Raw genomic sequence first — 27,392 nt, forward strand, 5'->3', positions numbered from 1 at the left:
TTCACCACGTCGAAGGTGGACAGTGATTCACGTTTACCCTTGCCCACTGGATACCCGTTTCCATTGATGGCCGTAAGTCCGTTTGGCCGGTCGGTTTCGTTAGCCAGTTTTTCGTAGATATTCGTTAGTATCGGATCCGGCACAACGGTACGTTTCTGCAGCGCCAGTTCGAGTACTCCCATCGGATAGAAGCGCACACCGATGTGTATCCAGCGGAGCAGCTCCAATCGAATCTGCGCATCCTTCGTACATTCGCTTGCACTCTGGTAAAGCAGCTCACGGCAGATCGGAAACGTGAGCGGATCTTCAATCCAGCTCGAGGACCTAGCGTCGTGCAGCAGATGGATTTGTTGCGCTAGAAGTAGCGAAACGATACGGTGTATCGGCTGGAATGCTCCAGTTTGGCGTAAATCCGTTAGTTCAGGTAATTGAGCGGCCAGAAGACAACTCATGTGTACATCATCAAGCATCAGCATGACTTCGTACAGACTGTCGAGTAGATTGTAGCCGAGATAGGACGAAAGCCGACGTACGGAGCCGATCAGAAGATCGAGAAATTGATCAGGCTTGTGCTGAATCTTGGACAGAATAAAGCGTATGCCAGAGAGTAACAATTCCTTTCGACTGGTCGTGTCCGCTAGGGCCTGTGGATTCACCGTGAGCCCGAACTCGTTGCGAAGCTGCATGATGTGTACGATTTGCTGGATCGCTTTCTGCTGTTCCGGATCGGCTCGGTACTTGAGCATCTGCAGTGTCTCAAGGTAAGCCATCGCTAGTGTGTTTGGTATCGCGCCAGCATCCACCATACGCTACACGGGCGGGGGAAGAAACACATTTGGTTATTGGCCCCCCAGAAACACATGATCACTACTTACGATCATCATGCCAATAGCGCTCTGGCAGCAGGCCGCTTTGCGTGTTTCCTCGAGTCCATCCAGATACCTGGCGGCGACGATTCCTTCGCCGGCCTCCGCCAGTTTTGTGATCACGTTGAGATCGGTAGAAAACGCTAGGGTCGGTGTGATCCGTACGATCGTCTCGATATCGGTGAGCATCTCCGGGGTGTGCAGTTTGAGGACACGCTGTACCAGTAGCCTAGGATTGTACGGTGCCTTTACGCTCCAGCCATACTTCATCTGCAGGCACTTGATGGTCTGCGAGTTTTGCGCCATAACGATCTCTTCCGCGATCGGATGATCGCAGGCGGCATACTTCATCAGAGAAGCGATCGTCGGTGACCACGGTACGGGAGCGGCGTTCAGAATGGCCAGTACCGTTTCCATCTGTTGCTGCTCATCGTACAGCAGCTCCACCAGCGTGATGCACCGTTGATCCCAGAAACTGCTGTACTGGTTTGCCAGCAGAAACCGTATATACCGTACGATCTGCTCGTACAGGGAGGACTCTTTACCGACGAAAAATTTGCACAGAAACTCGGTGACGATGCGACCGAGCAGATTGAGCGGCGTAATCTGTAGCAAACGAACGGCCGTACTTTCGATGTCCTCCTGCATGTAGCAGTCGAGGCTCGCTTGCAGATTGAACTGTTGCTTCAGTGTCACCAGATCCCGCAGAGCGCTCGCCAACCGCTGCAACTCGTCCATGTTGCTGTTGTACTGCAGGCGAAGGTCGATCAGCGGGAATTGGACGTCCTCGAGGATTTTAATGACATCCTCGATGAACGTTAGGCCCACCATCGGCCAGGTGGCCAGCTTTTGAAAGGATTTCGTCTTCTCGATGATGTACTCCACCAGCAGATGCATCATCTGCGGGTGATGGTGCAGTATCGGGCTGACAAAGTGCAGCAACCACTGGACGAGGTGCAGGGGCGATGTTTCCTTCGGGATGCGCCCCAGAAGGGCCGAAACCTTAACCTCATCCAACTGCGGCAGGATGCAGGCGATGTGGCGTGACCAGATGAGACAGGCCGCATCCATGTCCTTTTGGAAGAGCTCGGTACACAGCTGGGGCAGATTGTCGTGATACACGAACTGCTGCCAGTCTTGATCGATATTATTTGGGTCGATCAACTTCAGCGTTTCGATGCGCAGCATTCTCTCGTTGATCTCGATTATCGATTCCATTTCCGGGCCCTATAAGAAACCGGGAAAGTACGATTTAGGAACGATTAATTTGCCCAGCGCAGGTTGGATAACAAACCTCCGTTGCAGTGAGTTTGGTGAGAAGAAATTGAAGAAACCGTTTCTTCATGTTCCTATCACAGATCGGTGCATCGCGTATGTTGACCAGAAAGGCGTGATCGTTAACGTTGGCCAGAGCGGCCATCAGCTTTGCGAACGTCGTCTCGATGTCGCCGGATGTAGAGAGCTCACCCAGGAGCGCCTTAGCGCGGGCCTGATGAACCAGCTGCACATCGAGCTCGAACTGGCAGGCGAACATTTCCGCCTCGTCCAGTCGACCGATCTTGATCAGCTTCACCAGCCGCTGCGATGGATCGGTTTCGGACAGTATCTTCAGCTCGATCTCCTGCACCACCGGTTCCCTATGCGAATGGCCGACGATGTAGTAGATGTTGGCCGAATTCTTCGGTTGCTGTACCAACCAGGTGTTTTCGGACATTTCCATCTCCTGCTTCAACTCCATGGCTGAAAAAAGAAACACTGTAAATACCGGAGGAAAAACTTTGAAACATGTGTCCACACTGCTTACAAGGAAAGTTGACGATCTTCATCAATTTACGGCCCTCAGTGTCGGCCTTGGTGATGATCAGCATTTCAATTACATCCAACGAGGCCTCCAAAATGACCAGATCATCGATGCGAAACGTGTACGGTAGCTCAGAGGTGAGCTTCGTGAAGGGACATATTTCAAAGATTTGTCCATTATTGGTAAGAGCAAAGCTAAAAGTTTAGAGGAAATGGATTATTTTGTGAAATCTTGAAACTTCATCCAAGAGCCCAACCCCAATTGCTTACTTCAAATTCATCAGGGAGTACATCTTCTTCACACCACCATACTCCGGCTTGAGCATTACCCTTTCGAGGCTTTCATCTCGAATGAAGTACACCATCTCGTTGTTAGCGGCTGCGATCAGTGGCGAAGCAAACAGTTCCGCTTGGCGCATCGGAATGAAGCAATTGATTGCTTCCTTGAATCGCCTACCCACCAATCGATCGCAGCTCGCACAGTTCGGCAACAGACCGGCCAACGAGTCCTGCTGCTCCGGGCTGATGGTCGCAAGTTGATGGGCGATCATTGCCTCATCCACCGTTACCCGGTACAGTGAGCCACGGGCTGCTTGGATCAGGTAGCTGCCATTGCCCTCATCGGAGATCCCGGCAAACGTTACCCCGCCTTCCTCGTCCGCCGTATCGCTTGCATCGATTTTGCTGTAAAATTGACGCCGAGCAAATGGTGAACACTTTACGGCAATTCGGAAGGATCAGACGATTGTGGAGCTTACAATGAGAACAAGGTGATGCCACTGATGTGCAGGACCAGAATTGTGCCATCGAACAGGCCACTAACGACGATGTTGCCGCTCGTGGACACGGCGATCGCTTCCACGGAGTGGGTAACTTCGAGGAAGTTGCCATCGTTGCACCGTTTTTCGTCCGGATACAGGATCAGCGCATTGTCGATCGATATGATCAGCCGTCCGTTTTGCAGAATGCCGCTGATGTTGGGCGTCTTGATAACCTAGAAGGAGGAAGGAGAAGTTTGCAAATCAGCGGCACCACCAGAAAACCAGATTGCCGCCGCAGGACTTACGGTTTTTTCACTTTTTATTCGCAGCAAACCATTCGTGCAGAACTCTCCCACGATCGACTCGTCGATGGTGGACACGGGCTCAAGGCAGGACCACATATTTTGGAGCACGAAAGCAAGGGAAAAAACAGAATTGAAACGAAATCGAAACGAAACTGTTGTTTTCGTTGCGACGCGCGAAATTTGGAATTAACGAACTTCGAATTCGAACTTCTTTTTGGGTCCAGTTTTCGAAACGCTTGTTCTCGCCTCGCAGCGGAACGGTCGCGTGGATGACAAGGCGTACGCTTAGAGTGTTTCTACACCGCGAAAAATCTATTGACGAGAATGGTTCTTTTGATCAAAAGCGCTACTTTAGCCAAAATCTTGCCGATAGAATAGCGCAAAACACACCTACAAAACGCCTTTATCAATGCCTGATCAAGGATGCTTATTTGGTCGTTTGTTTCTCGTGTGTACCAGGGAGATAGGATGATAAGGACGATCGGGTGTTGCAGAGGACTTTCCCCCCATTATTTTCAAACATTTAAGGCTCTGGCAGACTGGTTGCGGTACGTGCGGTACGTGCGGCAAATCTGTACAAAATCACAACACTGCTGCAACTGCCGCTCGTGCCGCAACAAAAGCACATCTGAACAACCTCGTTGGATACCGTGTTTGACAAGCCAAAAAGCGTCCGCAACTGCCGCAAGTACCGCACGTACCGCACGTACCGCAACCAGTGTGGTTCAGGCTTTAGGGCGGGAAACTTTCATAGGCACGTCGAGGAATGTGAGTGTTCCCTTCAGTAGTGTTGGATTTTTACCCACTTAAACCCCACTTCCAATACCTTTAACCCCCACGGTAGTACCTTGCGGCATCCTTCAAAGGGGAGCGACGTCCCCCTCGGTGGGCGAGGGAGAGAGAGATTTCTCAAATCGCTCATTTGTAGCAATAATGTTTCAAATTAAATGATCCTGTTGTTTTATTAGGGTTTGAGCAAATAATAGTCAGTTTATAGTGGAGATTTAAAATAAAAGGCAGCGCGTTGAGGTAAACACCACGTGTTCAAAGAAAGATTTAAATAAAAGTTGTTGTAGTATTCCTGCACATAAGTTAAACAGTTTTAAGCACTTTTATGTCAATTCCGGTGCCCCAGGAGGCCCACGTTCGTTTGATTAACTAAATAATACAAAGCTTATCTCCTGCTCAGATGGTCGGTAAGGATTCGTCCTATTTTTAAAACTTCTTCGACGCACTAAGCAGACCTGACCTACGGTGACTCCGTTGGTTCGTTCACGTGCCCCAACACACGCTTGGGGCGCCCCAACGAACCCAATGCTGCGCGGTGCTCGGTATGGAGCCGAATGCAACACGACGGCGCACATGGTGCCTTCGGTTTACGTCCCTGATAAGGCCCCTTCAGAGTGCCGATTTCCGGTGGTGCCACCAGCACACACAGAGACGCCCGGCCACAAAACCGGCCTGCACGAAGTTCGTGCCCTGCCGGCTAAAGTGGACCGGTGGACTGCGAGGAGTGGGGTTGTGTGGCCGACTTTTCGTGCATCTGGCACGAACCGTTGGTGTGGTGGGTTCGCGTTCGCCCCAGTCCGACATTTTGAGTTAGTCCTCTGGTGCGGTTTCGTGGAAGCGGATGCGCTTCCTCCGTCGTTAGAGTATCGCTGCCCGAGTGCGTGCAGGTGCGTGACTGGTACCACCGACCGACCACAAGTGCAAGTGCATGGCGCTCCCTTTCCTGCAGTGTGCGGCGCGGTTTGCAGTTTACGGGCGTAGTGGATAGTGAAGAAAGTTGATCTGCGTGCGTGCCCGACTCCGGGTGCACACATAATTTGCACATTCTCTCTCTGCACTGGCGTGGCGTGGAGTAAGGTGGTCCGGCTTCCGCCTGCCGTTGGCGTTGGAGTTTGTCGATGATTTTGACGGTTTTGTTTTTTCTCCGCGGACCCTGCACATTATGGATCGTTTCATGTGGAACTAGTTTTGGTGCGGTAATTTCTGTTTTTTGCGCCGATATACCAGTCAGCCGGTCGGTCGGTGCAGGTGTTGGTGATCTGCTGGTCGGCTTCACTACAGTGGTCGCTACACCGGCACCGGGAGTTATCATACCACACTCCGGTTTACTAATTATAGCCGATAATTAGACTCTGGCATTGGCAATCGCACCAATACCCCCCTTGATCTAGTGAACCACATTGCACAGAAAGTTGTCACCGCGTGGCACAACGTTTCGGAGCGCTGTGCAACGAGCAAGCGGCGCCGCGGCGCCGCGTCGCCATGTTCGCTTGACTCGATCACGTCGATCGCAGGCTGTGCTGAGGCCACAGATTCGCGAGTGTATACGGCGCGCCATACGCGTGGGGGACGTTGTTGGATTGTTGTTGAATCGAGAGCCGATCGACAGGCGACACTAGGTCTATCGTGCGTGCGTTAGTGGTGGCTCATTGGAACCAATCACGCAATGCTGGATTTTGGATGGTTTTTTTTCTGCAATCGGTGGCCATGTGTATTTTACCATTTCGTGGTTCAAGTAAACTAGTCGATTTGGACCACTTCCGTCCCTTCCGCTGCACGGTGGCTAACGTTGTCACTCAGTTTTGTAAAAGTCAAAGACCGACCGACCGGCCGCGGTCTCGACGGCAAAAGTTTCTCGCGTGTGCCTTGTGGTGTTTGTATTTTGTGATATTTATAAACACGAATACGCTTGTTGGCTACCCCACCGCGGCCGTAGTAGACCCCCTTTTGCTCCTCTGTAGTGGTCTGGTGATGAAACGCGCGGTTGTTGACGCCGGCCGCTTCTTTTCACTTTTTGTGTGCTCCTTATGTCAACCATTTTCTAACACATGACGTCTGTGACCCAGAGTGCTCCGGCTGGGGGAAGTGGAGATTTGGATGATGCTGCGGTACCGGTAAACCTGTCCCCGGTAACGGTTTTAGTTCTTTTCGCTGGTGGGTTTTTGGATGGCGTGCAACTCCATGCGCCGCCATCGCGGTGCACGCTACAGTACGCAGCAGTTAGTAGTTCGGTCGGTCGAGAAGATGATCAGATGATCGTTAGGTGGTAGCCAAAACGCTAGTTCAATCCTCTCTCTCCCTCTTTCCCTTTCTTTTCGTTTAAAGTTAATCGATTCGCGGTGTTGACTGTAGCAAAATTGAGCTCGCCGCTTCACTTTCATCCCGTGATCATCCCGTTGTTTATACAAACTAAACGCCATCATCTAAAATCGTGCGAAAGGAAGTGAATACACGGGGAAGGCCTCGGAGTGCGTGTACCACGCACGTACGATCAGTAATTGGCAATCGGATTGGCGTCATCCAATCTATGTTTGCTACCTTTACCATTGGCAGATTGGCAGTGCGATAAGATAAGTTGTAGTGACGAGTGAAGTGGAGAAAATGAGGTTAGAAAAGTGTGCAAATTAAGTAAGCAGTACTGGAGTGGAGTGGCAGACGGTGAATCTGTTGTGAGTTGTGTGTTTGTGTGTTGAGCAAATGCAGGTGTAAACTCGTATAGAAATATTGTAGAGATAGAGCGAAAATTTGAATGAAACTTTAGTAAAAAGGTAAGTTAATGGTACCTAGCTCTTTATAAAGTATTAAACACAATCTCCCCTTAACTTTGTTAAAAGGCATTGAAAATGAGATGCAGTAGAGTTTAAAATATACCGAAATGTATGCAAATTTATGCTGAAAAAGCCCAGAACGGAATGAAAACGGATGCATAAACGGGATGCCATAATTCCCCGGTTCCTGCGATGACGGTCCGATCTATAGCGATTGCCCGGTTTGATGATGGCGGTAAAACGTTTAATAGAACCACTAGGTCAGCGGGACATTTGCTGGCTATCGGTTTTGCCGCTTTTGCGGTCCGTCAGCCGCGATGATGCGTACTGTCTCGTCAACGCGATGGAAAGAGCGCGCAAAATATGCTCACGCACCCCATTGGTACCACGGACACTCGCGGGCACTGTGTTTCGTTTATTGCAGGACAGGACTGTGCGATAATGGTCTCCCCCCCCCGCCCCCCCACCCCGATGGGTGCTGCTGGTGCTAGTGGTGGTGGCGGTATTGGCGTCGTAAAAATCTAACGGATTGCAAATCGTTAACCACATCTGTCGAAACGAGGTCGTTTTTAATTTTTTACCCTCCCCGACTTGGACGCCGGTGACGACGAAGACGACGACGAAGACGACGACGACAGAAGAGGCAGAGAGCCAATGGCAGAGAGTTAACGATAATTAGTGCGTTTCACCGGTTGTGCGAGGGTCAACCGACAGAGGTCCGAAGGTTCGCGGAACGCGCGAGAAACCGCCAGTAAGCTCGCTGAAAGAAATCCGTCTTTTAAAAGAGCGTTTTTTAGCGGAATCGTTAATTTTACGATCGCTTACGAGTCTACGCTTTTTCGTTCAATGGCGCTATCGGGATCGCCCGGGTGTGTTCTGCTGTAAAACTGGTTTCGAAGACGTTGCTGTAATGTGTAATGGATTGATCTAAATGATTTCATTCAAGAAGAAGAGCGTACGGAGTACAAAGCATCTCTTTTCGATCAGTAACGATCATCGACGATTATCGGCCATTATAGCTTTTGTCCTTCTGTCCCTCATATTGCTCCACCTCGTGTCACAGCAACGCAAATTCGCCACGACACCGGACGACAGCACATGCCTTTCGTTTGACTTTCGACATCGAAACCGAAACCATTATCGGATCCGGTTCAAGGGTCCTTGAACAGCACCGAGCCAGCACCGGGAAAAAGGCACCAACGAAGGCCTGAACGGGGACCATCCGCAGTGACCGAACCGAAATCCCATATTTACTTAAAAACTCGTAAAGCCTTATCTTCACCCAAAAAAAAAAGACCCACTAAATGCGATGGAGTGCGAAGGAATCGAACGAAACAGAACCAGTCTTTCGGAGTTCCCCTCGAACCGAACGCGCATCAGGCTGTGGTCAGGTGGAGTGGAAATTGACAAAAAAAAAAAAACAGGCGCGTTGGTCGCGTGCTAGACCCTGACGTACGTGAATTCGCGTGCTCGTTTTTGCCGGCTGTTCGGCAGTTTCGCCACTTTTGGGCTTACCGGTTTTATTTTCTGTTTCTGTTTCGGGGACGGGAACATGAATGAATCAGTGCGCCAGCGCTTTCCGGCCGAGCCGAGCGGACTGCCACCCTATTCCGGTGATGTAATAGCAGACGACGGGAAAGAAGCTTTGATAGATTCGTAGGACACCTACAGATTTGCGGGCCAAAAAAATGGCAACGCACCTTACTGGTGCTGGTGTGAAGACGAACTTTCGGTAAGTGCGTTAACGGACCTTGAATTGACTTGCAATATTCACATGTCACACGGTCCTCGATCATTCCATCAACTTGTCAATCGTGACTCGCGGTGGGGGTCACATTTCACACACAGGCTCTCACCTCTGGAAAGATCTGCGCACACATACGCAAAGATCGTCGATGGATCGTTGAGGGCGATCCACGCTAAGACAAGAGCGACTGGCGGCGGAGTTACTGCGCACGTCCTGGTCGCAGATTTTCGGCGGATGCTGACTCGATCGGTGAACGATCGTGCACATACGAAGAGCACGCATATGGACAGGAGGCCCAACTGAGGCACTGCCTGCCTCCCGCCAGCACTCGCCTACGGTTGACCTATTGCCCAAACTTGGGCTGGCAGTCACAGCCGCAACAACCAATACTAGCAGCACCACCAAAAGCAGCAGCGGTGGCGGTGGCCGGTGAAAGTGAACCTCGAACGAACCACGCCTGAAACGCCACCTCGATCACGGAAAGGGTTCGGGCATGAAGGCAACGATGACGGCGACGTTTGCGAATAATTTTGAGACGCGATCCAAAACCGTGATGGAAGGTATGGTGGAGGAGATCGCGAGAGAGTCAGCAGCGCGTGCAAACAAAGTCGTAACTGATGGCTGAAGGCCGGGTGTGGGCCTCGGTCCCGGAGGGTTTTTTTTTTGTTTCGCTCCAGTCGGACATTTCACCAGGCTCAGGCCCGAGCTAATGTGCTGGGCAAGGGAGGAACAGATGTCAGAATCGCCCGTAGATGGAGTTGGTGTGTCAATCAGACCCCGAATCAGGCCCCACTGCCTGGCCCATTGCCGAATTAATCGGCCAGAAATTCGATTCGATCGTGCCAACGGCCACCACCACATATTTGGCATGGCGGATGGCGACGGCGACGATCCTTGGGCGTTATTATTGCCATCTTTCCTCTCGCCAACCGTACGGCCCCGTGACGGTTCGGAGGAGGTTCGGACAGATTTTATCGAATGAGCCCGGATACGGGCAGGATATTGGATTGTGGCGGCCACCCCTTATAAGGCCGATGCCGATTGAGAATGCCAATCAGGGACCCGGGGAGGTAAAAGGCAATCAACGTGGCGGACCGAGTGTTGGGCTGCATAAGGGAGAGGGGCCTTTAATCGACGATCTCGACAGGTTTCGCATGTACTGTGTTGTGCATTGTTGTGGGAGTGAAGATGAGCATTACGGTGAAGAGCATCCCTGTGTTTATCATTATCATAACAAGGATTACTCCCTGGATTCCCAGAAAATTTCAATGGTTGATAAACAATCTGGAGATGAGTCCAGGTCTACCAGATGCAGCAGACACACTTTTGTAGTTTAAATCCGATCCGACGGAGTTGTCAGATTCCGCAAACTGAACCGCAATTATGGTATGGAAATTCATTGCAATACAACGGAGTGCATCATATGCACCATGCTGTTGTCGTCGGTTTAGGCGTACAGGCGGCGTGGTTGCAGCGCAACGTGCACGTTGGAGCGCGCCTACTATGTCGGGATGCAAAAACCACAAAACATGTCAACACCCATTCGGGGCCTTAACGTAGGTTAACGAGCTGGCACCGCAACTTCTCCAACTACTCCGTATGCACTCGGAACGCTGTGTTGTTGTTGTTGTTGTTGTTGTTGCGGTACGCAGATGTAGGTAGCTAATTAATTGCGAACAAATCCGGTTGCAGTGTGCAGCCACCACCCATGGGTTAGCATCGCAATCGGCGCAGAACTGTGTGACGTCTCTGTCCTCGACGAGGATCCGTTTTGTGCGTGCGAGTTTGGGTTTATGTGCCGGGTGTATGGGCGTTGCCTGGGGCATAATGTAAAGTTGGTTCCGTTTGACTATCGAGTGCATAGATAAGCCGATTATTGTAGGACGATTAAGTTCCAATAGAGAGGTATTTCACGCAGTAGTAGTTGCGGTAGAATTGTGATAAGAATCTTTGTGAAAGCCTTCTCACAGAATAGTAGACAATAAGTAGGGCAAATGCCAAATAAATTGAGAGTTAAACCGCATGGAGAAAAGATAGAAAATCCAACTCTGAGAAGTGATCAGTTCGTGGAATTAATGATGCTAGATGCTAATAGCGACACTCTGTTTTAGAAGCGCATTTCTTCTTTGTGCATCACAATAGATTTAACTACAGTCTTAATGATTGTATCTCTTTTAAGAAGATGCTTTTGAGATTCCTATTATCCAATGCAATTCAGAGTATAGCTAAACGCTTCCGTATGGAAATACGGTAATGTTCCAACATATCTTAAAGTTCCCGTTTCGTCCTTTTAGGTTTATGACGAGGAAACTAATCAACATACTTCGACTAATTTGAACTTTCTTCCAACTCTAATGCAAGGCAATGAAGCGCACAGAAAAGAAGCCACAAAACCATCTATTACAACGAAACTGATTGCATCCGCTACTGCACCTACGGCTCCAATCATCACAACCAATCCATTAGCTAATTCGATGCAACCGTCTCATCTATCCGACGAGTATTCCGGATGCAGTTTCAATGTCTCGCGGTCTCGCAGTGTTGCGGTTGAACCGGATCGCTACCAACGCGGCGTAAGGTCTGTGACATCTGTGGTGACGACAAACACAGAAAGAAACCGGTCGTCCAGTGCCAGATTTGCACAGTGGAGCTGAGCGAATTTCATAAGACTGTCAACACCGCCGATAGCGCGGGAACGCGACCGATCAAAACTTGTCGTCTGGTGCCTGGCTGCTGATCGCCGATCACACTTGGCGATCCAGCCAAGCCGTCGCCGCGGTATTGACAGGCACTAATAGGCCGATCGTAGGCAAATTAACAACCTTGTCTTTGGTTGTCGTCGCAGTCGCTGACGCGGAAGGCGGATCGTGTAATCGTCGCAAATGGAATCGTTTACCCTCGGGGGCAGGTCAGGAAGTGCAATAGTGTGTAGCTACTACACTATTCCACGTAGCTGCTACCTTAGGATGCTGCATTTGGAATCCACTTCGATGCCAATGCAGCTACCGGCTGGCTTGGACATGGCTTGAATGTTTCACTATGTTTATTGACTCTTCACCTTCCAGCATCGACGATTGGCCATAAGTTACCACTCTTCGTACCGCACAACTGGTGGTGTGGTGCAACTGGTTTTGCTGGTCGGGGTACGAAGCGAAGTATTTATGAGCATGTTTACCAGCAGCATTACTACCAGACTAACCTTGCCGAAGGCGCTGGGGAAGGTGTGCCACAGATGGGGCGTAGAGGTGACATTAACCTATTTTTTTTTTCGGTGCTAGTCCCGCGTGTCACACATTCGGCAGATGGTGGTCCGGGCACTTCGTATGTTTGTGAGAAATTCAAATTCTCCTTTCCTGCGTGCCCCGGCATCGCCCTCTTGTTTGCTCGCTAAACCCTCAAAGAGCACTGTCTGTGCTTGTATGTTTGAATATGATATGTTCGGTGTGCGAGGTTTAGAGAGCATCCGATGGATCCACGTCTCTGATCCGCGGGTCATTTAAATAAGCAATTCAAATGGTTCCGGTGTTTTACATTCGCTCGTAAATACTCGACTGCTGCTGCACCAAACTGTGTGGCAGTGAAGTGCCCGATGGAAAGCATGAGAATTCCCTCCTTTTGCTCTCTTTTTATTTTTGGGTCGTTGCGGTTGCCATGGAAAAGCATTTCGCTCATGCTGCCGCGATCGGAAGTGCACGGGAGCATCGGTGCATCATCCGGTTTCCGTCTCCTGCACCGTCCACCGCTGGTGCTGATGCTTATTTATTATTTATTTTATCTTCCACAACGGTAATTCGGGGGATCTCGTTGGCCCAGTGAAAGGCCATATGGTTTGCTGGGGATTTGCGTCACCGTGAAATGTGAGAAGGGCACAGATGTGGAAATGAATCGTGAAATTCGTTCGCTGTGGGCTCAAGCATGGTCCGTTTTCTGTGTGTCCCTGTCTGGTGCAGTTTTTTAGTTTCACATAAAGTTGTTGACCAGTGTTTTTGCCATTGATTTTTTTTGGCAAAATTCGTCTGCTGATGAAGTAGAAGTTTTATAGATAAATGACAGCACGACACGTACAACACCGTTGTCTGTAATTCAGTGTGTGCGTTAGCGCTGTATTCTGAATGTTTCCAAATAAAGTTCTCCTAAATCATCACGTGGCATTGCCTGTCATGTCTGCCGATATCGAACCAAATACTTCTATGAATAGTAACTTCTTGCTAACAAATCGCTTATCTACGAAAGAAATTTTTACAAAAGGTGTCTGGTAGAAGAGGCATCTCTTATGTGCGTTTTTGGATATCGTTACATCGTTATGCGATGGGTTTCCTGGAATCAGTTTTTATAAAAAAATTAATAGTTCTTTATGAGAAATAAAATGTAGCAAAAAATTCCCTTACGGTTTCAAAATGAATATCTGAGCAGCAAACTGATAAATTTTAAAAAGGGAAAACAACCAGGATTGCTAGCGATTGCTTCAATAAATGCTTTACAAGCTAATAATACAAATAATCCTCTTGGAACTAAATTAACTTCCAAACCACAACCACGAGCAACAGGGCGATTGAAATTAATTTAATTGGCACCACCATCTGTTCCGCAACTTCGTGATTTGCATTCGCCGTCGCCCAAAAACCAAAGTTGGTTGCAATCCGAGCCCGAAAAATTAACGAGCCAGGAACCGGCTTTCCGGGTGACAAGCATAACTCAATTATCGACCAATATTGTGGCCACCCTGAAACACCCACACCCATCTGAATGTTTCAAATCACCAGTTTGCTCCAGGGTGAGTGATGCTATGTATTTTTATTGTCTCCCGGTAGCCCAGTCCAGTACTCCACACCCGGCTCTTTCTCATCGCATGCCTACTGACTGGAATTCAGTTCGGGTTGGAAAAGCAAATTAAAATGATTCAAATTAACCATAAATTATGCCATAATTACATGTCCGCGTGCTCGCGCGCGCCCGGTCGGACCAGGGTGACAAAAAACCACCGAGCACCGTCTCTCTTCGAACTTCGACACGATTGGGTGACGCCGTACGCTGGCTCGGGCGGATGGCTTGACTGGACTGGTTAGTGGTTGCAGTTGGCGTACGTTACAGTGCACGCTGCTGCATACAGCACCCACGGCTACAGTACTAGGTGGCGTTAATTATCAGGCACCAGATGATTTATGGGTCATTGCGGTTATCGTGGCCAAACCATCGGATCTGGGTGCGTTTTCGGACGGCACTGGGGCGTGTGGAGTGCAGGCGTGTTGCCGTACTAACCGACTGACGGACAGTAGCTGTGTGGTCGTGTCTGTGTAGGGTCTGTGCCACAAACTGAACTCCAACCGGGAGAGGCTGCGACCACTAGCCCACTATTTATGAGCATTTTTCGTCGGTGGGTTGGAGGTGCACTGAGCCATGTCATCGCGTTGTTGGGCGTTGGGCGGGTTTGGCTTTTCAATAAACGCTTTTCTCATCACGCTTGATTGCACATCAATCGGAGCGAAGCACTTCATATGCACTTTAGCAAAGGGTCAAAACCGTGAATGGAGTGCGAAGACGACGACGACGACGACCATGATGATGATCGGTGATGATGGGTGCTGACGATAAAGATGGCGCAACTAAACATAAATCCGGTAGTAAACGGTCCGGGCAAGCATTGGGCTAAATTGCATCGGCACCGAACTCTGAAGCCGCAAAGCGTGAAAGACGATTTTTGATGAAATTGTTTGCCATTAATTTATGGTTTTCATTATGAACTGACAAAGCGCTGCGTGTTGTGTGCCTTAGCTACTTAGCAACCGCTTCTAACACGAAGTAGGTGAATCCGAAGCATCAGCTTCCTTTGATTAAGACACCGGATCTCGCCTGAAGTGGCGCGGATGTACGCGTAACATGATCTTCTTCACGAATGAGCTCGATTGTTCCCCCATTCTTCGGTTCTTGCGGTCTGCACTCTGCGCCATCCGATCCAGCCGGCACCACACACCCGCCCCACAATTCTCCGGTGGCAGACCTCTCGAATGGCCATTAAGAACCGAAACGAACAGCAAGCGTACGCTGGCTACGGTTCATTTGGTTTGGAATGGGAATGGGTCTGGATAGTCCGTGGCGGTGTCCCCTCGCTTCCCGGGCACAGCTGCAATCGGTTATGGAAAAATAAACCTCCCCACCCCACCCCGCCCTCTCGGGGACCCATTGGACCGGAAATAGGTCAGTCAGACGACCAGACGACGCACACCGAGATGCCGCGATGTTAATGCGCGCCGATGGATGCGTCATAAACGCGATCGCTTGCCACTAATAACTTCCACCTCCGCCGTAGCCCGTAGCCGTCTGTCTGCCGTCTGTGGAGAACGAGATTCACGGGGTGGAAGGGAGATTTATGTTCTCGCTATCTGGTTGGCTATAATTAATGTTGAGCCCTTCGGTTTCGGCGTTCGGCGAGAGCAGCTGCTCTTGTGCGGCCGGGCGGCTTGGTTTACCGGGCCAGAATCACCCGGGAAAGCGTTTATTAAAGAGCTACAATGTACTGCCGGCGGGATGGATATTGGTGCGAACGAGGTAATGCAAACCAAATATGAATTGTGGGTATTTTTGTGGCTTTTTGCTCCTTTTTCAATATCTATTGGAATTCATTTTGGAGATTTACGGTAGACGGTAAGCATTATGGGCAGGATATTGATGGCGTTGTGGTGCGGTAATGGCGTTCGCTTGCTTGTTAACATAGTGGGCTGGTGTTACACAAAGCCTACTTATCCGGCATGCCTGCAATATATCCGTAAATGGTTTGAATCAGATGTTGTTCTTGAGGTAGAACATCGATATCCATTGTTTTAAAGATTAAAAAGTTCCATAAATCACGAAAGCATTATTGGAAATTAATGGAACATACAGTTTAGTGTTGCAACTTAAAGAAAGTAAAACGTATGAAAATGAAGCAAAGCCATTCAAAAACTAAAAAAAAGAAAATAAAAGAGATAATACAGCAAGTATTAATTGTAGATCTATTCTACGAATAGCTAATTTATACATTTATTTTTTTATATTATATATAATTTTATTGAAAATGTAAACATAAAACAGTATGCAAATAAACAGAATTAGCTTAATTGAAATTTAAATTGTATTTATAAAATCTACATTGCATCCAAGCACACAAGGGCAGAACAATACGGCACCACATTTCTCGAAATTAGCATAGAAATGACCGACCATTTCGGATTTTTGCTCCATTTACCGAAAATGGCTCGAACCTAATAAAGACTCAAAAGCCCCCTCACATCCCGTCTCCCGGGTGGCCGATCCAATAAATTAAAAATCAAAATTCTTCACCGGTCAGCGAGCGAGAACCAATCCACCCACCAAACCACCCGCACATACGCTCGCTGCCCAAAATCGGTGCGTAATCGGAGAGCATCGTAAAATCCGCGCGTCGTCCCCATCATCATCATCATTATCCCGCCGCCGAGTACGGCGCAGGTACGTTGACGTAAATTGCATTCGCTCTGCGTCTGGGATGGAGGAGCTTATAAAGTGCAACGGTGGCTGGTATAATCCACCAGCCAGCCGGCCAGCTAGCGAGCGAAAGGACAAATGGCAGACCGACAAGGGGTGCCACCTGTGGCGCCGTTCCGTACGTGTTTGTCTCTGCCTATCGGGAATGGCAAATCTTAAGTGCCAATAATCATTTCTGGCATAACGAGAGCACTGGAGTACGGTTGCGTCTGCGGTTTGGCTGCTTGGTTGCCACCGCCAGACCACCCCGTCTGATGGCGTCTTAAGGGGATGTAGGAAGGGGGTAACTTGGGGGATGCTCGCCGGCGAATGCATAATCGAATCTCGTTTGCTCGATTTTCAATGGGATTACAGCACTTGTGGTGAGCAAACACAAACACGGCTGTGGATCGTGTGGCATTATCATTAGTATTTATAAATAAACAAGATAATCCGATGGACAGAATGGATATCGGAGGATCCGGACAATACAGGACAGCACTGTATGCACTGTGAGAATAAAACAAATTTGTACTTAATCCCTCTTAACACACTCTCCTAAAGTAAATCAAAAACATCAACGATACACCCTAACTTCTGATTAAATATTTATTTGCCCTTCAGGCGGCTACTGAAAGTGGTTGAATGCTTTCCCCTTTCTGCGGTACACCTCGAGTCCAACAAAAAGTGTTCATGCGCCTTTCGTAAAACAGGTGTGCCTTTCGTAAAACAAAACGAGGAAAAAGTCAAATCAAACAATCAGTCGTTCCAGCGCCCGTTGCAATGAAGGCGGTTGATAAAAACGCTCGGAAACGCCCACAGCGGACAGTGGATAAGACGATGACGATGTACACTTCATGCACACTTGTCACCACACTGTCGTGCACCGTTCCGCCTCTCACATTATCCTCTAGACGGGTAGATGCAACTGCAAGTTCCCTTGTGTTGGGTGTCAAGTAGCATCATAAGTAGCAAGACCTTATCTTTTAATCAAACGATTATGTTGTGCTCCCCCCTAAAAGGGATCACAGATTTTTATACAAACTTCAAAACTCAAAACTACGCGGACATTCATCCCCGTCGGCCATTGAGCACCCAAGGGTTCTTCGGGGTGCACCTCGTACCACGGATCAAACTGCACCGGGCCTGCCTTGTTGAGCTGCATGTAAATTATGCATTTCATCGAAAATGAAAGTGTCCGTGATTCGTGCACCGGCTGTCCCGGCTGGTCGTCGATGGTGAAAGAGACGATGAAAAGACACGCAATGAAGTACAATTGCCTGAACGCCTCAAACAAGATGCCCTCGAGGAAGGCTTTTAGCAATCAGCCCCGGGGGGAGGGAGCGCGTTGTTCTCGAGATTATCGTGGCTGTAGTGCGCTTGCTATGTTTTCATGATTAACCGACCGAATGATCGAAAGACAATGAAAGCAGAAAGTGTATGAATGATGCAAAAGATGGAAATAGAATCAACTATTTCTCGGACTTAAGGGAGTATTTTGGGGTCTTTGTAATTGTTGCTGCTATACCAAAATAAGAAGCGAATGCATTACGGAAACAGTTTCTGCGACGAAACAATCCGAGTCATTTCGAGCAGAAATGCATAATGTTTAAATATTTGCCAACGTTCCTTCAACTTGAACTGCGCTACATTTTTTGGAACCAACCTAAAGTTGCAGTGGAAGCGAGATGCCTTGCTTCCTATGTTGCATTTGAATTCTTCCTGGAAGAATGCAAGTCCAGTGCCATTCCAATGTTGCAGCTCTGCAATGCAAGCTCGCATTGTTGGAATGGAATGTTTCTTCGACAGAATGCATGACCAACGTCAGGCGAACCTTGATTCACTGATATGATACAATGTGCGCCTGACATTCCACCCCTCATGTAGTTTCATTTCATATGAGTTTTATAGTTGCAACAGCAGCCAGTGCGGTATTCAATTGCTGCTTTTGCTCGTATACTTTCTTGGTCCATGAAAACATTCGCCCCTTTATTTTTTTTCTCCACACGAGAAGAGGATATTAGGAATGGGCTGGGTGCCAACAATGGGGCGCATCCAGGCATCGGATAGGATCCTTGGCAGCCCTGTAATGGATCGCTACTGCTCGTAATTGTGACTGCAGCAGCAGCAACAGCAGCAGCTCGCAGCTGCTGGTAATTGATTTTCGTTGTATCGGAAGTGCCGGAAGTGGCACAACCTCCTGGGCGAGGTTGCCCTGTTCTGAGTCCCCGTGAGCCCGCTGACCGGACTGGCTGGAGCTGGACTTTGGGGAAGCTTTTCTTAATCGATAGAGTAGTGCTCCCTGGGATTCGGTTGTTTCTTGTGGCGTAAAAGGAAACCGTGTTGATGGTGAGATGACCTAAAATCTGGCTCTCCTACAACGCCATTGCGTATCTTAGCTGCTGCTTCCAAATTCATACCATGCGAGGCATGAAGGGAAGCATGTTCGCTCTCGAGGGACCTGCTGTTTCCGCCTTGTATCGCCCCAGAAAGGCACGCGCCACAAGCGGAGACATGTGTTTATGGCAAAAATTGTGTCAGCTTTACATCTGTTTTTAACGCAAAATCGTAAAGCCAAGCTCAGACATAAATACGTTGATTTATGGGAGTGTTGAGCTGACGGCCCTAGAGAGATGAACGTGCACGCCAATCCCCCGTACACGATTGACAATAATGTAAACATTTACACTTCCATTGCGATACGGGAATCCAACAATGGAAAATGGTGAAAATGTTCCAAATTTCCTCCTCGATCAGCACGGTGGCCCCAGGACACTGACACGCTCTGCCACTAATCGGATGATGGAATGAGGTCAGCAGTATCGCAAAAAAAAGGAAGAAAATTGGCGTAATGTACGGCCTTCAGGTCCATCTGATCAGATGAACCTCCCCCCGAAATTCGACGGCGCTTTATTTAGATTGATTTATGATTTGGGCGAATGGATTTTTGAATAGGCGACGTAAATGAAGCTGCGAGCCACCGAACGATAAGGAACAGTCACCATAAGTCACCATCGTTCCGCACGCTCCTTCTGTCAGCCGCATGATTTGACCGCAATCATGTCAAACGCGTCGCATCAATTAACGCCTCACATGCCGCCGAGAGACAGCCAGCGAGCGCCATTTATTATCATCATATGTTCCGCGTGAGGTTTGGGTTTTTTTTGGGCCAGAAGAAGAAGGCGGCTGGTAAGGAAGACAGGGAAGGGAATGAGGATTGATGGACGGCTGGTTGATCGATTTGAGGCGTGTGCTAGTAATCAAGATTAAAGATGGTTAGTGCGGCCCCTGTTGGCGTGTTGTGGTGGGTGAATCGCGTGTGCCAAATTCTGGGAGCTGGGGTGGTTGGGTGGTGGATCAGTCTAATGGGAAATAAATTCATATCTTATCTTTTCATTGTGCAATACGATATGGCATTAGTGTGGGGATCGGTGTGGCTGTTGCCATTTCTTGATAGCAGATGTACATTTCTTTCTGCCGTAAAGATGTATGTTTCATGCACAGAGAGGTTGATGGTGATATGCTTAACCCTCGGTTGGGCACCCGGCGTTTACCCCTTCGTTGGGCACCCGGGTACCCGGGTACCCCACTTATATGTATTGCATAGTTAAGTTATTGTTCCGCTGTTTTTATCAGTTTTATACCAAAAATAGTGTACTAGAACTAATTTAAGAGTCTTCGGAACATATTTTTGTTTCAAAATCACAACAAAATCCAATAAAAAACCATAAAAACAATGAACACAATGCATTGATACCCCTTCGTACGGTCATTCTCTACCGCGTACGTCGTAAAGCAAGCAATAAGATCGTAAAGTGATCGAATTTTCCAGCAAATATGTTATTGAAATTATTGATTTCTTCGAATAAATCAGTTTGGAATTGCCATAAGGCACTTTTGAGTCATAAACAATTAAGTTAATTGGGCACAATTGAGCTACGAGATCAGACCAGTTGCTACATGGTGCGTTCAGAAAGTGATGAGAATTGATTTTTCTGACAAAACGGTTTAAGATAACGTGTTTAATTTTTTAGGATAAGGTAGAAGAAGGTTTTAGCTATCAATTGCACTTTATTTCATTCGGCTAAGACCAACTGAAAGAAAATGGGACGATTTTTCGTGAACCATGGTTTTAGATGATGTAACACCGTAGAATGTCCCCTTTCTATGGGCCATTGGTCTGGCGCAGATCATCCGGACCTTCTTCCTGGCGCGGATCATCCGGACCTACAAAAAAACATTCCGTTGGTGCCAGTAATTCATCAATTCCTCATACATTTCTGTTTGCGTGCTCTGTGGCAGGAAGAGGTCCGCGATGGGCTGTACCAGTGGTCCATAGAAAGAGGGCGTTCAACGATGTTACATCAACTAAAAACATGCTTCACGAAAAATCGTCCCATTTTCTTTCAGTTGGTCATAGCCGAATGAAATAAAGTGTGTTGAATAGCTAAATCCTATCTCTACGTTGGCGTAAAAAGTTCAATACCTTATCTCAAAACGTTTCGTGAGGAAAAATCTAGTCTCATCACTTCCATGTTCCAGTCATCGCACCATGTATATTGGTCTCTGTGGTCTACGAAAATGCCGCCTAAACCCTTTTTGATGAAGATTAGTGTATAATTTACAAATATGTTACACTATACGAAAATTACACTATACGAACCATTTTTAATCAGTTTGAGAAATAATATATAATTTAAATTGCACATAAAAGGTTTCAAAATATGTTGATTATTTTTCTCCTATTGCTCGTTGAAAAGCTCAAAGGTAATGAAATTTTCATCAAAATCTTGTAGTTTATCTAATTAACGATTAATAAACACGTCAACATGGATAAATGTTGATAAAAAGTGTTGTTTTGTGTTTATAAACATAGCCCATGTGCATAGCCAACGTGTGGGGTACCCGGGTACCCGGGTGCCACTGGGCGGGTGTTAATTTCATCGGGCCATAATTACCTTTAAATATGAGTTATCAAAACAATTTCAACGCCAATTCGGCTTGAAATGAGTTGTACTTTGGGGATCCGGAGTTTCGTAAAAAAATATTGACGGGAAGGCATTCATTTTTTCGTTGAAACTTGAAATGGGTACCCGGGTACCCGGGTGCCCAACCGAGGGTTAACAATGATATCATTTGATATACTAAATGGATTTGTAGTTGTGGTTCTCATGGGCGCAGGTGGTGAAAAAGAAAATGTACTTCATCATGATTTTTTTTTTGAATGTGTTTAAAGACATGTAGCAAAGCGAATGTGCAACAAAAGACATGCTAAATAAAAGGCATAATAAAAAAATCAAAATCTCATTTTACGTATGGTGACAGACTGAAACCTATAATACTAAAACGTGAAAACAAATCGATTGCACTGCGTAAGTTTTCCAAATTTCTCGATTTATCTAAACGAACAGCTACAACACCGTTTGGGTAACAGTTTTCGTTTTGAGTACAAAAGTTTACGGTTTTCTTTGGCATTTTTTAATGTTTTATCTATGTATTTGAGCCTATCATCGATTTGTTTATGCCTTTAATGTGGGTTGCCTCATATAGGCTATTTTCTGTATTATTAAGTTGAAGTTATTGATTATTTTTTAGTATTGTTATACGCACAGTAACTGTAAAATCATCATTTTACTTTTATATTTTTCATCATTTTATAACAGCAACTGCATCATATTTTTAAACGAAAAAAAAACCCCAACAACCTCAAGAAACGCTCGGAAAGTATGACCCCTGCTCGATCGATAAAACGCCGTGAGCCGGTAAACCGATGTGCCTTAACTTCCTCTCAGTTGCTTCGTGGTCAGTTTGTGCAAAACACCCCACCCCCCTCCGCCCTCTTAATGGTCAGTCTACGTGAGTAGACCAGCCACCACGAGCCTATACCAACCAGCACGCGAGCTTCCGAACGCAGTTCAGCCAACGAATGCTTAGGACGAGCACAGAATGCTTGATGGCCTTCGACGTAAATTGTTTCACGCCATGCTGGAAAATCTCACATAACTTACGGTTAGAAGCGGTCCGTTTCTTACTGCCGTCGATACGAAACAGACATTAGGAAGTGTTTGCGGCTTAAGGGGCATTGGGACATGGATTCCATCCGCTTCGCCGTCGGTTCGGTGCGCCTTTAGACAAATATGCAACCCGGGCGGCGATGCACCATCGGTTCGGATTCGCTACGATGCAACGATAAATACCGGATGCCATTTTCAGCGATTCCATATTTATTGATTTTCGCTTTTCTGCCGATCGCAGCTTGTGCTTCTCCGGGATGGATCCATCTTTCGCGTTCAGCGAGACGAAACACTCGGTTACAGATGGCATCCGATCTGGACCTTTTAATGGCTTTTGGAAAATCGAATCGTGTGGATCATAGATAGAGAAGAGAGCAGAGCAAATTCGTAAGAACGGATGCATAGGCACACGGACACAAGACGGGACATAACATGGACTGTTTACTCGATAAACCTCGCCGCACAAATCCAAGAACACAGTCCGCACGGGCATGGTCCCTTGTTTAGTCGATGGCAGCGACGGTGAATCCTTGCCCTGTTCCTTCCTTACAACCGGCAAACTTTATTGTTGTTTATTTTACTTTTCAACCCACAAACAATGGCCAAGTGGAATCATAAAGTGCAAAATTGAATTCCGAACCCGGCGACAAACCCGGACGACCGAAGATCTCCGGTCCAGAATCGTTCAATCTGGTGCAGAAGCTTTTCGAGATGCGAGTTGTCGCCCGCTCGCTCGGCTCCGTGTGGTTGGATCCGCAAATCCGCAAAAGGTATCCCCGGTACCCATCAGGCAGCGACAACTGGCACCGGCAGAAGGTTGTCCTTGCGTGGCGGAAAGTTTGCCAAATAAATCCAGCTCATAAAATACCGGGTCGGCCGGTGGCACTCCCGAGTCTTCCCCTATTATCGGAGGGTTAAACGCTTACCTTCTTGGCATGGCATGGCATGGCTCGGGTTGGTTTGGTTGAGGTCGTTCTGGTCCCGGATATTCGAATTTGGAATTCGAATAGGAGGATCATAGTGGAAGAGGATATGAAATGTGTGTGCGAATTTCATCAACTGTTGTCTCTCTGCTTAGAATGGCGACACATTGCGAGCTTTTGTTTCTGTCTTAAATTTTGGTTTCCGATTAGGACCGGAATGGCCTCAACATGTCACCAACCGGAAACTCGCTTGTTGGTTAGGGATTGAATTTATCTTTAAAGAAAATGAAATTCAATTTTCGGTGAACGCTTCGACATCTGTGAGGGCAAAAGGTCCGTTGTATGGCGCGAAGACAAACAAACGGGTAGCGGTCACGCAGTCGGGCGTGTTCCACTTACGTACTTGAGGGCAGCAAGTTGGTCGAACGGTCTAGACAAGGCCGTAGCTGTGCGCTTGATTGTAAGAGCCTTATCATTTATAGGTCAGCTCAGTGTCAGCTCTTGAGTCGTCGCCTACTGTGAGCCGTCCCAGAATGTCCGAGCGTGGTTCTATCGCGTGGAATCTGAATTGCTGGCAATGTAAGTTGCTGCAAAAGACCAATCCAGGAAGTGCTTCCTTTCTGCCGAGTGTAAAGTACCGTAGCAACTCTGGAGAATTAAAGGGAGAGCTAATTCTAACCTTTGCAAGAAGCTCGCACACAACAACGCATTACACTTCCCTTGCAGGATTACACTCGCTGTACTGCTGGGTCCAAGGAGGCCCACCTAATGGTGCTATTGACTTGATTTTGTTTAGCTCTTGTGTTGCGTGACGTACGCCAAGAAGGAGGTCATACCGCGCTTGATAGCGAGCCCAGGGCCCTTGGATTAGAAACCACCAGGAGTAGCGATTCGACCGCGTGCGAGTCGCGTTCTAGCTGGAGGTAAAAATATAATATTAAATCCGACTTTTGACCTTACCTAAGGCGCTGCTGGAAAGAAGAAGCAAAATCCCCAGAATGGTCTAGAAATGAAGGCAACAATTCAGTCGCCCCCAAAAAAAATCTAGGTTAATTATTCGGGTGTATATTTTGTACGAGGGGGCATCAATAAAGTAAGGTTGTGATTGAGTTCGGTCGCTTGGTGGAAGAGCGACAAACTTTGCGGCTTTTCCCTATCTTACCATCGACCAACGTGACCCGTGGCGTGGCGAGGGTGACCACATTTATCTTTGGCCAATTCTAAGTTCGTTACTTTTTTCCCTTCTTCGATCGAGCCACTTACAAAGCGGTGACGGAGGAGAACGGTGGAAGACGGTTTGTAATTTGTTTTATTATTATTTCCTAGATAAGTCAACCGAAACATGGGTTTCAGGTTCGTTATCGGTGTTATCATATCGACAACTAGGCTAGACAGGGCAAACCGTACTTGATGGTGTTGCGGGCGATGTTCGATCGTACTGCTGGGTGGTGATGTTTGCTTGTAGTAACGTGCCTAACTGGGACAACCAATGACTGCAAAGTGATTACAGTGTGACAGTGAGGCGGGAATGCGAACTCTCGGGTCCTTATCATGGTGAGCAGCTATTCGGGGATAGTGAAAGAAACCAGCACGAGTGATGATGAGGTGAGGTTGGGGGTTGTTTTTATTTTAAAGAAAAATATTCAAATCAAAACATTGGTTGAATGGTTTTTATTTGTAGAAAAGGAAGGGATCATTATCATTTTTCAATGTGACAGTGTTTTTTTGCCTTCATCTGACGTTCACAAAGCATATCGTTTGGATAAGAATTGAGGTCATAGCATAAAATTTGCGATGTTTCGGAGTAATTTGGAAAAATCGTGATCAGTGAATCGGGAAATTAGTGAATTTTAGCCAGATCTACTCTAGTCAAATGTTTAAAAAATATTTCTATTTAGGTTCTTTAGTTTCGTTTTCATAGTCCTGTTCCTATTGCTTATTGCTATTGGCTCGCATTGTTTCAAATATTTTCTATTGTTGTAGTACATTGTGACATTTTTTATCCCTTAGAATTGTATTGGAATGAACGGTTTTCCTTCTAAGAACATTTTGTAATCGCTATGAATGTAATTTATGCTGTCTTTGAACTAAACTTTATTTCTGTTATTAAAGACCCTTGAGTTAGTAATAAGATTACTTTAGTCAAAGGCATATTTTCTAGATGAAAAAAAACTGTACTACACTAAAAACGGAATGTCTTCTGCCTAATAGATCACACACCAGCGCGCTCCAGTTGCGGTTAAAATAACGCCAAGCGTAATGTGTCAAACGAAAGCGCGTGAATCTGATTATCTGCCACTCAAGGGTGCATGAAAAATGAGGCTCCACCACTTATCGCTATCCGAAAGCCCCCTCCCCCGACCACCCGCATGTCAGTTCAGCTTCACAGAAGTTCTACACAGACGGGGGCCGCCCGACAATCACACTCACTAAACGGTTCTTACCCGGCGCGCCAGGGCCTTTCGCGTAACGCAGTAGCGCCACCGCAGTAGTAGTTGTTGTTGGCCGATGGGTCGACAACCAGCCCCTTCTCTCGCCAGGGCGCGCCTATGACAGGTTGTAGAATATTAAACCATCCGTGACACCGCATCGACCAACCCCTTGTCCCCCACCTTGGGGAGGAGGGGTGTAGTGAGAAACATAGTTGCAGAGACACGTCGCCACGGCCACGGCGTTACAACCCTTTTGGTGCAATAAAATTTTAAACGCGTCAAGCAATAAAATCGAAAGCACCGATCCGGTGGTGTTGCTGGCGGTGGCGTACATCGCAACAAGTGTGTGCGGTCGTTGTGGGGTGTTCGCACACGAGCGCAGCACGCGCGAAGGAGTCGCGTGACCAATCAAACCCAGACACCTTTCCCCCTCATGGTCGGTAGCTCCAGCTTCTCAGGCCCCTTGGTTTTTATTGCATGTTCACTGTTGTATATGTATATTTCTGGCGTAATTACTGGCCAACAAGCAGGGTGATAGACAAGTGGGGTCAGTCTATGCCGTCGCACTTTACCTACATCACATCTGTGATCTGGGCAGAAGGGTTGACGTTTGGATGGTGCATCGTTTGTGGTGCAGAGACAGCTGTGCTGATCTCAGTACTCTGATCTTTGGTCTTCTGTTTCCATGATGACGTTCGCTGAGGTGTGAGAAAAATAGATCCGTCACTAACTGTACATCAGGTTGAGTCATAAGGTGCAATGAAGCGTTACTATTTGTTTGGCATTATTTCAGTCGAGTAAAAAATTGCTGTTTTGCATACGATTATCTTTTGAGTTTGTGTTGTACAATACAAATGACAATAGAGAAGGCTTGTAGACACATAATTTTTAGTTTGTGTTTAACATACAACAACGTCGTCTCTCTAATTAACTTTCTTTCCAAACACTAACATTTTTTTTGGACAGACTGACGCCTAAACCTCATTTACGAGACACAGTATGTCTGCGTCTATTCCCAGCTTCCTCATGTGGTCCACTTTCAAAGTTCTAATTGAAACAGTCGCAAACTAATTACCCATCTAGCGTGGACGCGCGCTTCTAAATCAAACAAAATGCTAATGAGTGCGAACCCTGTCCCATTGCCCTCTATTTGCCGGCAGCCGGTGATATGGGTCCGCGGTCATCTCACATAAGCTCCGGCCAAAAAAAAAAAAAACAAGAACAAATGCTAATTTGCCACCGGAAAACTGAGCGAGGGCGTTTTTGCGTTGTTTTTTTTCCTGTAATCAGTTTTGTTCGTGGTAAATGGCACATGAAAACCATCAGCCAATGGCCAGCGTTGAAATGGAAAGTTTTCAAAAACTGGGCTTTGGGTGCTTTTACAACTGTACGACAAGCGTTCCGGTGGTGTTATTTGTTTAAAAACACTTTCCCAAAAATACTTTACCTTTTAAATGAATGATATTGAAATGCATGTTGCAAACAGATTAATTTCTTTCCCCAAAAAG

At 47.4% G+C, this 27,392-nt stretch overlaps 2 protein-coding genes across 3 annotated transcripts in view; one reads left to right on the forward strand and one right to left on the reverse strand.

Moving 5' to 3' along the window:
- LOC126575596 (kinetochore-associated protein 1) overlaps positions 1 to 3,849 on the reverse strand; it is a 6,873-nt gene extending 3,024 nt beyond the window's left edge. Inside the window, 7 exon segments of the mRNA XM_050236364.1 lie at positions 1 to 809; positions 876 to 2,093; positions 2,161 to 2,606; positions 2,671 to 2,861; positions 2,937 to 3,335; positions 3,389 to 3,660; positions 3,733 to 3,849. The exon segment at positions 1 to 809 is cut by the window's left edge and continues 389 nt beyond it. Of these exon segments, the coding sequence (XP_050092321.1) occupies positions 1 to 809; positions 876 to 2,093; positions 2,161 to 2,606; positions 2,671 to 2,861; positions 2,937 to 3,335; positions 3,389 to 3,660; positions 3,733 to 3,828 (3,431 nt within the window). The 5' untranslated portion in view covers positions 3,829 to 3,849.
- Positions 3,850 to 5,354: 1,505 nt separating this feature from the next.
- The window catches only part of LOC126575599 (guanylate cyclase 32E), a 43,059-nt gene continuing 21,021 nt past the window's right edge, over positions 5,355 to 27,392 (forward strand). For both annotated transcript variants that reach the window (XM_050236367.1, XM_050236368.1), the window contains exons 1-2: positions 5,355 to 5,408; positions 6,847 to 7,289. The gene's annotated coding sequence lies outside the window, so the exon portion shown is untranslated. The remainder of the gene's footprint in view (positions 5,409 to 6,846; positions 7,290 to 27,392) is intronic.

This window comes from Anopheles aquasalis, chromosome 3 (genome assembly GCF_943734665.1).
Source record: "Anopheles aquasalis chromosome 3, idAnoAquaMG_Q_19, whole genome shotgun sequence".
Lineage (NCBI taxonomy): Eukaryota > Metazoa > Arthropoda > Insecta > Diptera > Culicidae > Anopheles > Anopheles aquasalis.